The following is a 16503-nucleotide window of genomic DNA, read 5'->3' as shown; positions in this document are numbered from 1 at the left end:
TAGCTGATTTTCTTTAATACATACAGTTTGAAGACTTCCCTGTCTGCCTGTTTGAAATGACTTAAAATCCTACTACAGTGGAATAGGGAATTTGGTTATCTGGATGTCATACATTGAAGATATTTGCTGCTGGTACTAGTTTATAATTATCTCAACATGAAAACGAACACTGCACATGTTAACTTCAAAGTCTTATCTCTTTAATAGCATTTTGTTTGTCAATTAATAATAACTGTTTAACTGTTGTTAACTGTCGTTACAACAAGTATACAATTTTACTAAATTGTTGGAGAAAAAACGAAATATTAGATGTTTCCATTTGAAGAAATTGACTAATATATAATTTAATTTTTGAACTCCATTTTTAGTCACCCTATATTAATTTACATTCAAATATCAACTCATTACATAACTATAGGCCCTTTTCCACAAGGAAATTCCAAAATTAAATAACGAACGCTTCCTCATAGGAAAACTTGTTAATTATTTTAGGGACTGCAAACGTCATTTTTGAACTAAAATTCAAGATTTGTCGAAAACGAGTTGACTTAGGTCTAGGTCATTATGCATAAAATATAATTAGAATTTCCAAGGAAATCCAAAAATTGAATAATATACGGGGTGTTTTTTTTTAATTAGAAAGCTCATATTTAGGTATCCTATATTATTTAATTTTAAATTTTTAGTTTTTAGCAAATGAGAAATTGGAAAACCTAAAATAACGGAAAATAAAAGAAAATTATTTATTTTCTTAGGTGAAACTAGAGAATAGCAAGAAGATTTAATACAATATTTATTTTTAACAACCTTGAGACATGTTAAAGGTCGAACAATTATCTCCTAATAAATTTCATTCTAACACCATTTTTAGGCCTGAGCACCAAGTCCTGTATGTATACGATATCTTCTGGTCTGTCTACCGGTTCCAATTTGAACTTCTTTAAAAGTGCACACAATGCTGATTTGATTTCCAAAATAGCAAAACGCTGTCCTGCAAACATAAACTACGCATTAAAAACATTGTGTTTCTTAATGCGAGAGATTAATAAAATGTATCATTAAACAGGGCAGATAACTTATATCGTAGCTTATATCGTAAAATTCAGCTAAATTGCAATACTTTCTGAGAAATTCTATATCTCAGTATTTAAGGCCTATGCACCACGAAAATGGCAATGGGAGGACAGTGGAGTTAACTGGCATTCCGAGGTCAACCTTGCGTCGATTGCTTGATTATGCTTCACTAGTAAGGAAGGAACGATATGATAAAGGCATAATGAATGTGTTTAGAACTGGAAATGTGGAGCGGATTCGCAGGATATGCAATGTATGAAGTAATCAGATTCCATCGTTTGAATCACTGCAATAGAAATTAAAAGAAAATGGTCGTGAGACCCTGCACCGATTTCTGCACAAAATCGGATTTTTGATTTAAAAATATTGACAAGCATAGTTTCATTAAAGAAACCCAACGATTAGTGGAATAAAGACAAACATATTTAACTCAAACTGATCAATGCAGCGCCAAAAAATGGAACACATATTATTTAGAGGAGGCTTGGTTCGACATCCATGACATTGTAAAGAAAGGATGGCAAAATTCTTCCATTTTGAATGTACCTGCATCTTGAGGAAAAACGCTTTGCTGCTTTCAGTGAAAATATTAAATGCTTAAAAGTAATTATAAATTAGACTATTATGGCAACTTTTTGGATAAAAAAATCTCAGACAGTCAGACTATAAAAGACAGTCAAGTCACACTGAGAATATAGAAGAAAGCGGCACAGCGAGTCTTAGAGTTTTAGAGTAGTCCAGCAGATAGATAATATCATTTTCAATGCATATAAATAAATATATTAAATGGACTACTCATTCATTGATGAGAATAACATGGATGAAAAGTTGAGTTTAACATCATCATCATCAGTAGCACTGCAACCCTGGGTGGGTCTCGGCTGCGTTTATAATTCGCCTCCATTCCTGACGGTCTTCTGTCATTTGGGGCTGGTACGTGCATCCCATTGTTCTGAGATCTGATATTACATTATCTCGCCATCTTAAACGCCATCCGCCTAGAAGTCTGCTCCCAGCTGGATTGTCACTCCAGACTAGCTTTGTAATTCTATTTTCTGGACTACGGTCTATGTGTCCAAGCCATCTTAGTCGTCTGGATTTAGTCTCCTGGACAATGTCCGCTTCCTGATATATGTCTCTCAGTTCATTGTTGTTTCTTCGTCTGTAGTTTCCCATTTCAGTATCTTTTACAGTACCAAGGACTATTCTTAGGATTTTTCTTTCAAAACACCTAAGTTTTCTCTCGTTTTGCTTCATCATTGTCCAGTTTTCGCACCCATACATTATTATCGATCTTAGTATGGTTTTATAGATTTGGATGTTGGAATTTCGCGATACCACTTTAGATTTAAGGACTCCAGAAAGAGCAAAGAGACATCGGTTTACGCTCTGGATTCGGCTTTTTAGTTCTTCTGTTATGCTGTTGTCCTCTGTTATCGTCACTCCTAAATACTTGAAACTAGTAACTCTTTCGAAATTATATTCTCCCATTGTGACACATTCTCTGTTTACCCGTCTGTTGACACACATATATTTTGTTTTTTCTTCATTCATTCTAAGCTTCATTTTGCTGGCGTTCTTGTCTATTTTACAAACATTTCTTTCACTCCACAGACCGATCTTTCTATGATATCGATATCATCAGCGTATGCCAGAAGCAAGTGTGGTCCATTTGGTGAAAAAATTTCTAGGTTCACTTCTGCATCTCTAATGAGTTTTTCTAGGGCGATATTGAACAGCAAGGGGGATAGTGCATCTCCCTGTCGTAAGCCGTTGTTTATGTGGAAATAGTCTGACAATGTTCCTATACGGACTGCACTTTTTGAACCGCTAACGCACATCTTTATCAGTGCTATAAGTTTTGCTGGAATGGAGAGTTCTGACATGGCTTCCCACAAAGCGGTCCTCTTCACCCTGTGATATGCCTGTCTAAAGTCTATAAATAGATGATGCTGAATTCCTTTGTTAAATTCTTAGCATTTTTCTAGCATCATCCGTATGGAGAAAATTTGATCTGTGGTTGATTTATGGGGTCTAATACCACATCGATATTCTCCTATTACATTTTCTGCATATGGTGTCAGTCTATGTAAAATGATATTCGCTATTATTTTGTATGAGATGTTAATAAGCGATATACCCCTATAATTATTGCAGACCATTTTACTTCTCTTCTTATGAATGGAAACAATTATGCTTTCTTTCGACTGCTCAGGCATGTTTTCCGTTTCCCATATATCCGAAATCAATTGGTGTAGATTCTTGTGTAATATTTCTCCTCCGTATTTATTATTTCCGATAGAATACTATCACTGCCTGGGGCTTTTCCATTTTTTAATTTTGCTACAGCCGCTGTCACCTCTTCCAGGCTTGGTGAGTCCACTGGCCAGTCAACAGTTTGAAATATTTTTGTTTTTGCTTCTTCTTGGCATTGGGTGTTTAGGAGGAATTCGAAATGTGTCTTCCAGGTATCCAGTATACTAGTTTGCTTCGTTATTAGTGTCCCGTCATCCCTTTGAAGAAAATTTTCTGTTTTTGGCTTAAAACCTTTTCTATATATTGCCAATTTCTTGTAGAAATCCCTTACTCTGTTGTTTGTGTTATATCATCTTCGAGGTCTTCAAACTTTTTTCTTTCTTCCTCTCTTTTCTTTCTTCGGCATATCCGTCTGACTTTCTTTCTGTGTTCTTGATACTTTCTGATGTTCTCTTCAGTGTTATGTTGTAGGCTGATCTGCCTACAACATAACACATAACAGCCAGTTCTACAAGTCTAAATCCGTTGTCATTGCACACTCGATACAGGCTATGACATCCTGTTGTTGGTCGGAGTTCTTGTTCTCTTCCTATTTGCGCGTTCATATCACCACTTAGAATAAACATATCGTGTTTTGGTATTCGTCCTATAAATGCATCTAGTTCTTCGTAAATTATTTCCTTAGTTTCTTCATCTTTGTCCTCTGTGGGAGCATGGGCCGAGATAATGGAGTAGTTGTACCAATTACCCCTTAGTCCTATATAAGCTAGACGTTTGTTTATCGCTTCAAAAGATATGATGTTTTTAACAAGATGTTGCTTTATGACAAAACCAGTACCGAATTCGTGTAACTTGTCCTTACTGCCACTGTAGAATACCACTGAGTTGCTAAAACTGATTGAAAACAATTTTTAACATCAATAAAGAAGGGGAACGGAACAATGTCGAATTAAAAAATCCTACTCCAAGAAAAAAGTTGACTAGTCGGTTAAATTTTCGCGATTATACATATGATCAAGGTTTACTCATACAAAGTGTGCATAACTATTTTTTTTTTAAATTCCTCCAGCTTTAATTGAAATTATTTGAGGGTATACGGATTTGCCAAGTTTTTCTTGTGGGTTATACAATTAATTGTGCTTGGTGTGACAATAGCATAACAAATAGTACAGATGCCTTTTTAAATGATTTAACAAAAAATTTTTAAAGCACCTACAAAAAGAGGTCCACATTTCGTTCTGCTTAATGCGGGATATGCAAAAGATTTCTATTCCGCGCCGAAAAGCGACGACGCTTATAACGACGGCGAATATTTCGAGCAATGGTCTGAGGAGCCGCTAAAAAAAAATAATTTCCTTATTACTACCCTAGATCGGTTTGATTTATTGGTAAAAAAGTACCTACTGACACATAAAAACGTTAATACCATTATTGCAGTCATAACCATTTATAGTGTGTCGGATTATACAACACTTCGCCTATATAATACAGCTATGGCCACTAAATTGTACAGTTCCATAATAATTGATAATTCTTTCGCATTAAGGAACAGGATATAATTTGCGGTTTTTTACGGTAAATATTTTTGTAATTAATCTATTTGAAAGTACCTATACAGTTTCTGGGTCCGGCACTGAACGGAATGTAAGCAAATGGGTGCCTATTACTTGAGTTCTCTGCTAAAAATCTATCGGGGTTGAATTTTTCGGGATCCGACCACAACGATGAAGTCCGGTGTAAATCGTAAACGTGTATGAAAACCGTTGTCCCTTTTGCTATTTTGCCACGACTAGTAAACACGTCTTCTTCTAAAACTCTGCCAATGAACGGAACACTCGGATACAGTCTCAAACTTTCTTTGATGCATCTAGAAACGAATTTCATATTCACCAATGCGTACGCTCGTGGATTAATGTAGGATAAGGAAATTTCTTCAGTATTCATAAGTTCAAAATAGCGCTAGTAGTAATAAAAGAAAACTAATTGGACTTATTGCCTAGGGCTTTGGAGTCATACATTCTGAGCATCTCAGGCAGGATGTTAGGGAAATTCGAAAAAAAAAAGTGAACTAAAAGAAAATGCTCGACACTATTTTCGAGTTTCTAAAATGCATAGTCAATGTTTAGTATTCATTGCTCTATGTCTAGTAGGAAAGTGATGGGTATTAGAATATTTTCTTAAATAAATGTCGATATGCCTAGGCTATCAATAGTACTTTCATTGACGCGATTGAGATTGCTTACTTTGCCGATTTTTCTGATATAATCGCCAAGAATTAATCTTCTGAAAAAAAATGCAATGATAAATGACTTTTATGTATTAGATATTATAGCACTATAATCCAGTGGCAACTGCTTCTGAATAAGTATTTAACATTAAAAAAAAGTTGAATTTTGGAAAAAAAATCCATATATCAAATTCACCAAATCAATATAAAATGCTATTTATACTATTCACAAATCGTCTGGATTCCTAATGAGTCCGTTGTTGATGAATTGAACTTGCAGACGTTTCGCCAATCATCCTGTAGGCTTCTTCAGAGTTTAACTGAAGCTAACTCGCATTCTACTCTGTACCAGCTAATACATTGTTTGACAGCTAATACATTGTTTGGTTACTTATATATTTCTATTGATTCTCCGATCTTAAATTCAAACATTAAATTCCTGGTGTCCCAAACGGAATTTTGTCTTTGACGGATCGAAATTGTTGATAGATTTTTAGACAGGTAGTAAATCTGGTTTTGACTTTATATTTCTAAAGAACCTATAATATATAGTCAGTGATGTTTTGAGTGGAAGGCAAACTATAGTGGCAAGTGTGGGGTTGCTTTCGAACTCATTGAAGGTTTTGGTCAAATGTATTTTGTGATGGGACGCTAAATAATATCTCTAATGTGGAAATTACTAGAAAAGCAAAGAAGTGTTTCAATTCTGGGTTCAGTGACTCGGGCTGAGATAGTTTGATTTTTGGGCCGGATGGTGAAGTAGCCATGCATTAAGGTATCGGTCTGTATGTGTAGGTTTTCTGTAAATACAATGACTCAGTGTTAAGTATTGATGAGAATATCTAAGATTAGAAGGTTATTATTAGTTTGAAACTCAATGGTAAAACGTATATTACGGTGTACAGAGTTTAAATGTCAAAGAAAATCTACTAGAGTTTCTCGAACATGAGGCCAAATAACAAAAGTATCATAAACGTAGCGTTTCCATAATTTTGGTTTTAGATGGAAGGTGTCGAGAGCTTTCTGCTCAAAGGCTTCCATAAATATATTCGCGATGACTGGTGATAGTGGAGAACCTATAGCTGTTCTCGACGTTTGTTCAAAAATTTGACCGTTATAAGAAAAATATGTTCCAGCCAAGCCTTTTTAAATTAAGATGAGAAGGTTTGGTTCCAAATTCTCGGATTTTAATATATCTGAAATAATGCTCAGAGTTTCAGGAATAGGGACTAGGGAATAGGGATTCTACGTCAAAACTAATCACAACATTCTGTGGATCTAATGTAATGATTTTTAATTGTTCAATGAAATAATAAATAATTAAGTACGAAACTATCAGTTTTCCCTGTGAAGGATTGTAATATAGAAGCTAGATATTTTGCTAGAGAATATGGCGGAGAACCAATACTATTGACAATAGGTTCAAGGGGTAATCCTGGTTTGTGAATCTTAGGAAGACCGTAGAGACGAGGAATTTTAGAGTCATTAGGGGTGAAAGACTTTTACGGATTCTGATAGAGAAGAAACCTTAACAACATATTTAAGGTTGCGTTCCATAGATGACGTAGGATCTGTTTTTGAGTTGGCAGTAGGATCCGTCTCTAAGAATATCTTGAATCTTTTCCTGACATTCGCTTGTGTTAATAACCATCGCAACCACCATAGCATTTCTTTATCTGCTTTTAGAATTACGATGCTGGACTAGATTTTAGAGATTTTAAAGCCAGGCGTCCACGGTTTGTAGTATTAGATCTAGGAGGTTTGGATTTGTTAATGATGTTTGCGGTTTTAAATCGAATATCATTAGCTGTTTGGGAGGATTTATTTTTTTGAGATAATAACGAAGTTGTAACCTGTTACTAGAAACGTCTGCAAGTTCAATTTATCAACTACCGATACAGAAGGAATCCATAAGATTTGTAAATAGTATTACAGTATCATGTGGAAGTTTTATGTTTTGAAATGCTTATATCGCCGAATTTATATTAGTGCAAAAAGGACAGCTGCCTTAGCATAATAGCATTAAAATAAAAATTTTATATAACTATTATATTTTTTTATTGCCTCTCTTTAAACTGTTTGCCTATGCCCTACCTGATCTAAGTCAAAGCTTTTTATTTTAGATTTTAAATATCAAGTAACAACTCGATAAAAGAGAACAGCGTTCATTTTACTAAATTAAATATTTTTTAAATCTATGATATAGAAGTGAAAAAATTTGCCTAGCAAGTTCAGCAGACATATTTATGACACCGCCAAAGTCAAACGGTTCCCTTTTAAAAAGTTTATACATTGATATTATGAAATAAATGAAGGAAGTAGATGAAACATAATCACACACGTTACCAATTTTTTTTGTATTTCTTTTGATTACCTTATATTTTTTTAAATTGAGATTTATTTTATTGTTTTAGTTGTATAGTAAAAAATCTGATTTTTCGCTTATTTAAAGAATTAAAAAAGAATCGAACTAAACGAAAAAATTATACATAAGGTAAGGGTAGTAAGTATCTGTATATAGAATTTCGCAATAATGACAGAAGAGAAAATTTAGCAATTAGATTGCTCCCAAAACGGTGCGGTAATATCCCCGAAATGTGCGAAGTGGCTCGGATCCATGGGACATGAAGCTCACGTGATAAAGTGAAGCTTTCTGCACGTTAGATCGGTGTATAATTAGGTGTTTTACAGAAAGGAATAAAAAAAGATCAAGAACTTTTAACTAAAATTTTCAAATTACACGATTTCTTTAAAACAAAACATTGTCGGCACCGATATTGAAGTTCAAATTAAAGACATTCAAATTCAAGATGAAGATGTATATGTAGATCGGTCCCCGCCCACATCATGAACTAATCATATAACGAAATAAATGTATCTTGCTCAAGTAAATCTCATTCACAACTAATAATGAAAACGTCTTCACAAAACGAACATAAGATTAATAAAAAAATAACGATATTACACAGAACTGCAAACCTTAGAAATTTTGGTAGATATAAAGGCAATCTTAGAAAAGTTTGTCGATATATAAGCAAAACGATTTTTTTTCACTAGTCTTCTAAATGGAAAAAAATGTAAGGCGTTCGTGGCTTTATTACTGAGAGGCAACAGAAAGAACGTGTACAGCAATGCATCTAAATTATTATGTCCGAAAATCAACGAATATAATGAAATGTTTAATGACTGCAAGCATTGTGATTATTTGCACAAACATAAAAAACTTTGGACTATGTACAGGGTGGCCCGTTTACGAGGGGCCTATCCTTGTCTCAAAATTTATGAATTATAAAAAAGTTTGAATGAAAAAGTTGTTTCCAGTAAAATGATCTTTAATTTTTTTGTATTATTTAAATTGTCGCTCAATTACAGACAGGGAGGTCAAATAAAGTTGTATTATTTTAAATGGAACATAATATTTATTACACTTTTAATTACCCCTAATTTAACGATATATATAAATATAATAATCATACCTTTTCTTAGACATTATTCAAAATTTTCTTCTTTCTTCTCCCAATTTTTTAAAAATTAAACATTCTGTACATTGTTGCATTTTCTTTAAAAGACTCTCTTTAAAAGACGAATCCAATAATATTTATGAACATGGGTCTGCAATGCACCGAGTTGAATTTATTGACGATTTTTATCAATTTCCAGGCAATATTAACGAAATTAATATTCATTCTGAAAGCGTCTATAATATTTTTTAACAAAATTGCTCTCTCGATAATTATTTTTTTGAAAATAGTCTAAAAATTATAAATTGTTTTATTTTTAAAACAGTTCCATTTGATAAACCTTTTCAAAAATTAAATTAATAATTTTATATTAAATGTTCCATATATCCACCATTTTCAATAATAATGCAAGTGATATATATTAGCTTCAAATGTTTATGGCCTTTAATACATAATTGGTCGTATTTAATTGATTAATTCCATCCGGAAATTTTTGTTGTAATAAAAAAACTTCTATGGTTTTATTTTTGTTTACTAAATTGCCGCACAAGTTCAGTGGGTTCATGTCTGGGTTCCTTGCCGACCAGATGATCATTTTGCCCAATCAATTTCCATTTAAAAAGTCGCTGGTATTAGCACTTCTTATTGCCAAATAAATTTGGATGTTGTATACACGAATAGTATTCCGAACAAGAGGCTCAGTATTATTTTTTAATAAATCTAAAAATCGTATACCGTCAAATTTTCTTCATTAAATATTGGTCCTAAAATTCTATCTTTCCAAATACCGCACCACACTAGCCAATCTTCTTCCTTGCTCATTTGCCTCAAATTCACAAAATTTATTTTCAGAGCACAGTTTTTGATTAAAATTAAAATTAAGAAAATTAAATTAAGACGCATTAAAAAAATACTTAACGATATTTAAAATAACCAGCAATTTAAGAAAAAAAGATGCTTTCAGAACTAACCCAGAAAGCTAAGCAATTTAGCTAATTGCGTTAATATAGCCTGGGAATTGATAAAAATCATCAAATAATAAAAAAAACTGACGACATCGTAAAACCATTAATTATTTGCGTGATGGCAACAGCGTAGATTCAGTATTCTGAATTAAAATTACACAGTATGCAATACAACACCATCTATTCATCTATTTGGGTTTCAAATTCCTTACTACTACACTATTACAGCTATGATCATTTATTTATCATGTGTCGGACTTTACATTTGGGGTAATTAAACATTATTAGCAACCAGCCAAGTGAAAAGTTTTCCCAAAATCTAACTTTTTTTGAGCATTGCTTTCTTTTATACATATTTTAGGTTAGGATAAAGATATTGAGATGGTTTGGATTGGATAAAAAACTCATGTTGTTGGATTCACTATTTCTTCAGAAAATTATAGCTTCATTTATAGCACGATTTATAGGAGAAGCCTCTTACAACCACTCAAAGTTTATTAAAATGAGAACCAAAAAAGCTTTCAATTTTTCTCAACTTGATGGATGTAACTATACTCAACATTTGAAATTTTATATATTTTTAAAATTCAACAAATTCACCCTCTGGTGGCGATTCCAGAGACCCGAAAATAATGTAATAATAATCAATACATTTTTCAAAAATATCTAGGAACGCCCATTTGAGAGTGGAGAGAAAGGTGAAATTAATTATATTAATTAAATAATTTGATGATTTCGATACACTGTAGAATTTTTTTTTGGGTAGAAGAAAGTGCTAGATGCAAGTATTTTTATATAATGCAATAAAACCTGGTGACTTTTATTCTCTTAATAGGATCGATTTTTTTTATTCTCGCAGCCGACGAAAAAGACCGGTCCTGCCGCTCGAAAGTCGCGTGACTCATAGATCCAGCAATTTCAGTCAGTCCGGCTGCGATCCGGGAAAACACGTAAGTCTATGTAGGTTACCGGCGTAATAAATTGTTTAAAACTCGGTTTTTTCATTGTTTTCTTTTGTGTCAGTAAAAACTGGAATGTTTTAAAAACCCGTATGGATTCGTAGTAAAAGCCAAGTGACGGATAAACAACGGTGCAAACTGCCCGTGAAGTTGTGTCTTTGGATATCGGTGTTTGTAGGTTATACCGCCGTATTTCAAACTTTGAAACTCGGTTTTTAACTGTATTTTTTGTGTTATCAATAACTAAAATGTTTGAGAAAACCCGTGGGCATTTGTGATAAAAACCAAGTACCAGAAAGTACAAAGAACAGTGCAAACATACCGCGAAGATGTGTTTTTGGGTGTAGGTCAAATTACATGTCCGAAGAAACGGGACCCATTTCCACTTTCAGTTTACCATCTGACCCGAATCAATAAGGAGTTTAGCTAAGAAAGATACCTAATGATATTAGGCAATTAAAGAAACCAGCTGTATGTATAAAACATTTTGCAGAGAAATATGTTATTTGCATTGACAAGTGCCTAGTTAAAGAATATGCTCGTGAGAGGCCAAAATTAGCGGAAGGTGCTGTGTCAACTATTTTCGAGAATGCTCCAAAGTACTTCACCCAAACACAGCCCAATGTTGTTCGTTTAGCTGATGTCGAAGCAAAGCAAATGGAGGCAGCGATAAAAGCAAGCCTAGAGACACAAAAAACCTTCGAAAATGCCAAAAAGGTTTCATCACTGGGAGATAAGTGTGTTTAAAATCGATTGTAAGATTTGACGACAATAACACCTACATTGCATTGCATGTTAAATAAAAGCTTGTAATAACTGTAGATCGTAAAAATAGGTTTAAAACAATTGATACTAACACGATAAATAATACCTGACTCTAAAATAAGTTTCCAAATACTTTTAGATAATTAATATTAAAGGAAATCTTTAGGAAACCATTTTATTGCAATGTAGCCTATGTCAATCTTGGATCTATTAGGGTCACGTGACCACCAATACCGGCAGTACGCGAACAGGCCGCTATTTTTCGTCGGCTGCGTGTATTCTTTACTACTGTTAAAACCTGCTTTACAGGGGGCGATTTTATCTTTTACCGTTCGTAGATGTAGAGAGATTTTAGGAGAAGAAGAGAATCTTGATTTGATGTTAAGTTTTTTTTTTTAGTATTTTTTATTTTTGTTTAAATGATATTTTTGATCTATCAGTTAAGATGAACTAAGGCAAGATGTGTTAATTTCTGGTTGAGATTCGGATCGAGTCAGTGATGTTACTCTGACTCTAACGAATAATTATGGAAGATTTTTGGGCTGGATGGTGGCGTGATAATGCATTTAGATATCGATAAGTATATAAGAAGATAGTTGTTATCATTTTAAGAAAAGAAATCTAGAAGTGCACATACAAGTTCCACATCCTGCTCAAATTTCTTTGAATAATAAACCAAAAAGCTACATAGCTGTGCTGTTTTTTATTTTGATCATTAGATTTGATATGGGTAACCATTTTTTTAAAAATAAGAATTAGTATACCACTGTTTTTAAAATACTTTCATAGATATTCTGGATTTTTGCTGCTTCGGTAGTTTCAGTTAAGCTCTGAAGAAGCCAACATGATGATTGGCGAAACGTTAGCAAGTTCGACTCAACATCAACCCACGCAGTTGGAATCCAGAAGTTTTGTAAATAGTATTACAGTAGCCTGTGGAAGTTTCTTTGAAAAATCAATTTTGAAGTCATTAGCAAATGCGTGTTCTATTTGCTAATTGAATGTTGTTTCCTGTCACTTTCTGACCTGACCTCGTATACTTATTCTGAGCTCTGCCGAAGACATTAGATATCCGTTTTCAGCCATACCTTTCCGTATATTTCATATCTTGTAAATCGTTGTAAGAAGGTTCTTTGTCCAGATTGTTATTTAAACTTTCAACAATTTCTTCATAAATGCGATCCTGAAAAAAAAAACAATAACCAAATAAGAAACTGACTTCATGAAGTGGGCTGATAGGATAAAAGAATTTTAGAAATATAAAATAAAATATTAATTTAAGAACCGATCAATTGACGAAACATTTTCTTTACTCTTATATAGTCTCATATTCTTTTACTGTACTATTATACATATAGGGTCAAGGTGGCAACAATGGTTAGGGCGTACACAATGGATCACACGCTATTCCTGCGAAAGGGACAGAGATTTCTGCTTTCTCTCTCACTCGTTACTTCTATTCGGCAACGGAACTCGTTCGAACTATTTGGTGTGCGTCGTTGGCCAGGCTGATTTGTGCTGATCATTGTTTTTGGTTCTTGGTTGCAAAAATACGAATTAGAAGGTAAGACTTGAACCTTTCTATCATGTATTATCATATAACTTAGTGCTGGTATACGTGCCTTAAAATGTACTTAATTAGGCTTATTTTCCGGCAGAAACTTTTGATTAGTATGTTTAATTTACGGCTGGGTACAATTTTTAAATATTAATGGCGTCCTAGTACACAATGGCTCAGTCTTCGTAAGTACACAATGGATCATGATCCATTCTGTACCCAATAGAATGAGAGTTGGCCGTAAATTAATTTTTGAGTTTTAGATGTTTTTTTTTCACGCAGTGTTTGTTTCCAGAATGCCACGTCCAGAAAGGCAGCTTTATTAAGAATTGAAATGGGTGATAGCCTCCGCAAAGTGTCTGGAACAACTGGAATTCCGTTTACAACATTAAGACGGTATTATTTTAAGTCAAAAGCACAGGGCACATAAATAAATAAATAAATTTCGAGTTCCCAATGTGCCTGACATATCTTTCGTGAAAGAAGATGACGTCAAATTGATATTACCAAAGCCAATTTGTAGGGGCAGTACCTCAAGACAGCAGTCTTTCTATAGTTTCCCATTAGATTTATCTGCCCTCAACGTTAATTAAGTCATTTTTTAATTCTGTTTGTTTGTTTATTACTATGATCTCTAATATCACAAGTTATGTTTATGTCGATTGTTATTGCGCCTAGATGTAAGAAATCAACAATATTTTCAATTTTAATTTAAGTTTCGTTGTGTTCTTTTTTTCTAGTCCTTAGGTCAGATAGTTTAGTTACTGGTTATGACCTAGAGAATCAAGAAGCTGTCATTTATGTTTTGTTCAAGTTTAGTCGTTACCAAAGTGATATGTGTTTAGTTATTACTAAAAGAGTGAGTTAACATTTACCTATTCGTACTTGACTTATTAGTACCTAGTCTCAAAATATAGTTGCTAATTATAATCTAGCGAATAAGGGATTTGTCCACCAATTACTTATATACCTGAATTTGTTATATTTTTATAAATATAGTATGTCCATTCTTTAATACTTATAAAAATAATTATCCATTGTGTACTCCACTGATCCATTGTTTACTTAGGGGTGAGCCATTGTACCCTAACCTTAGTACACAATGGATCATTTGCAAACTTAAAAAAAAATGGTCGTCATGATGCAACCAACCTATTATGTCAAAAAGTAATCGTGGGTAATTAAAGTAGTGGAGCCACAGTTTGTTGAAAATAAAATGAAAAGTTATAACTTTCATAACTTTTTTGCTACAGCGTGTCAAACAAAAGTTGATCCATTGTTGCCACCTTGACCCTACATATACATTTATTTGTAGCTAAAAGATTGTCGTTATCCTTACAATCCAGAAATAATTGTTACAACTGGAAGGAATACATTTTTGTTGCCGCTAAGAAATCCATTTCGTTACCTACAGCCAACACCTTTTGACAGGCGAGAAAAACTTAATAATATAATAGACGAGAATTACTGATTTGATTTTGTAAGAAGCTATGCAGATAGTTACATTAGTTCACGAATAAAGGCATCTCCTGACTTAATCATCGAATTTCATTAAAATATCCATTTACGGTATCTTGGCATTTCAGAAGTGGGATACAGTTTTTGTTTATTTTTATTGTAACTGCGAAACTGACAATTTGTCAAAACCCTTATCGGAACCAACAGCTACAGCAAAGGTTCAAGCTGTGCTAGACGCATAATCTCCCCGAAATGTAAAACAACTTCGATAATTTTTCGACTTAAAAGGGTATTTTATCCATCAGAAAATCAGAGATCACGTCCGCCACCCGTGCAATGGGGTTCAATAAGATTATCGTCTCAAAGTTTCATGAACTGCTTGGTAGCATTTTAAACAAATATAAACTTGGGCCGCACAGAATTGCGATTAAACCGGAGTGTCATCAGTTTCGAAAACTGAATCTAAAATTATATCACGAGGAGGCCAAAAATAGGTCGGTTCACTATCTTCAGCAAGGCATGAATTCAACAGGGAGTTCTATGCGAGCTGTGATGGTATTTCCTAGAAAACGTATGGAAGTCGGACTTTTGGACGATGCAATCGAAGTCGATGGATGACCACCGATATATTTGTAGCGTGCTTTAAATATTTCATTAGGTTTACTAATACAAGCCAAAATAACCCTGTTCAGCTTCTATTAGCTACCCACACGAAAAATTTAGAACTTATAGACGTATCATGATAAAACGGAGTAATTTTGTTATATTTTCCCTCTCCGTTGTACTCATCGTATTCAGCCGCTGGATGTGATATTATTGAATCCGATAAGTGTATATTATGACCAAGTTTGTACTGCCTGACTTAGAAGAGGTGTGGTAACAATATTCCAGGTAGGGGAAATATTTGGGAAGGCCACGAGGCTGCAACAATGCCTACAGCCAGACGGCAAAAATATCTATAACAAATCAACCGTCTACTAGCTCTCAGCCATCTAAAGAAATCCAGTCTGCCAGAACCAACATTGAACACACAGTTCTATAAACACACTTCTATAAATGAACCAACTACTAGTTCTCAGCCACTTGAAGAAATCCAGACTGTCCAATGCAATATTGAAAACACTTTCAGTAATATGGTTTCACAAAATTGAACTGAGGTGGCTTTTACTTGATGAAAATCCATTTATCAAAATAAATAAGAACTAAAAGTTCAGATTTTCACGAAATTATATATTATGACATGACAATTCTTTCGACAACACGTGCCTTTATCAAATGTCCACATTTGATAAAGGCACGGTGTTGTCGAAATAATTGTCATGTCATAATATATAATTTCGTGAAAATCTGAACTTTTAGTTCTTATTTATTTTGTTTCACAAAATGCCGTTCAATCATCACCCACAAGCTGTGAGAATTCCATAGAAGGTGAAGATGATGTATGCCTTTATCTAGATGGGTGAAAATATGCTTCCATACATTAAAAAGTCTCCACCACTCAAAATACTTCCATTATATTCCCCAACAAAGAAAGTTTGTCACAAAAAAGGATTCCTGAGAGCAAACAAGAACCAACCAATCTTAAAAATAAGAAAAATGCCAAACGCTTAATACTGTGAAGATGATGCTATATTCTAGATATTTTTATTTATAGTCCAGGCCTCAAAATTCCTGTAGTGGTGTGGATAAAAATAACCTTGTTGATCTGCTCTTCACCTATTTTTGCTTGTACCCAAATTTGCTTATACCCATAGTTACTTAAAACAAGCAATTTTTACCG

The 16503-nt window shown here is 33.7% G+C and overlaps 1 protein-coding gene across 1 annotated transcript in view; it reads right to left on the bottom strand.

The window, feature by feature from the left end:
* Nucleotides 1-820: 820 nt before the first annotated feature.
* LOC132701438 (cytochrome P450 4C1-like) overlaps nt 821-16503 on the bottom strand; it is a 48433-nt gene continuing 32750 nt past the window's right edge. The window contains exons 7-9 of the mRNA XM_060669320.1: nt 12796-12890; nt 4941-5197; nt 821-991 (exon numbers count right to left, since the gene is read on the bottom strand). Of these exons, the coding sequence (XP_060525303.1) occupies nt 834-991; nt 4941-5197; nt 12796-12890 (510 nt within the window). The 3' untranslated portion in view covers nt 821-833. The remainder of the gene's footprint in view (nt 992-4940; nt 5198-12795; nt 12891-16503) is intronic.

The sequence above is a fragment of the Cylas formicarius genome, unplaced genomic scaffold (genome assembly GCF_029955315.1).
Source record: "Cylas formicarius isolate icCylForm1 unplaced genomic scaffold, icCylForm1.1 PGA_scaffold_4__25_contigs__length_36172078, whole genome shotgun sequence".
In the NCBI taxonomy this organism is placed as follows: domain Eukaryota; kingdom Metazoa; phylum Arthropoda; class Insecta; order Coleoptera; family Brentidae; genus Cylas; species Cylas formicarius.
This window is presented reverse-complemented; position numbering and strand designations above follow the sequence as displayed.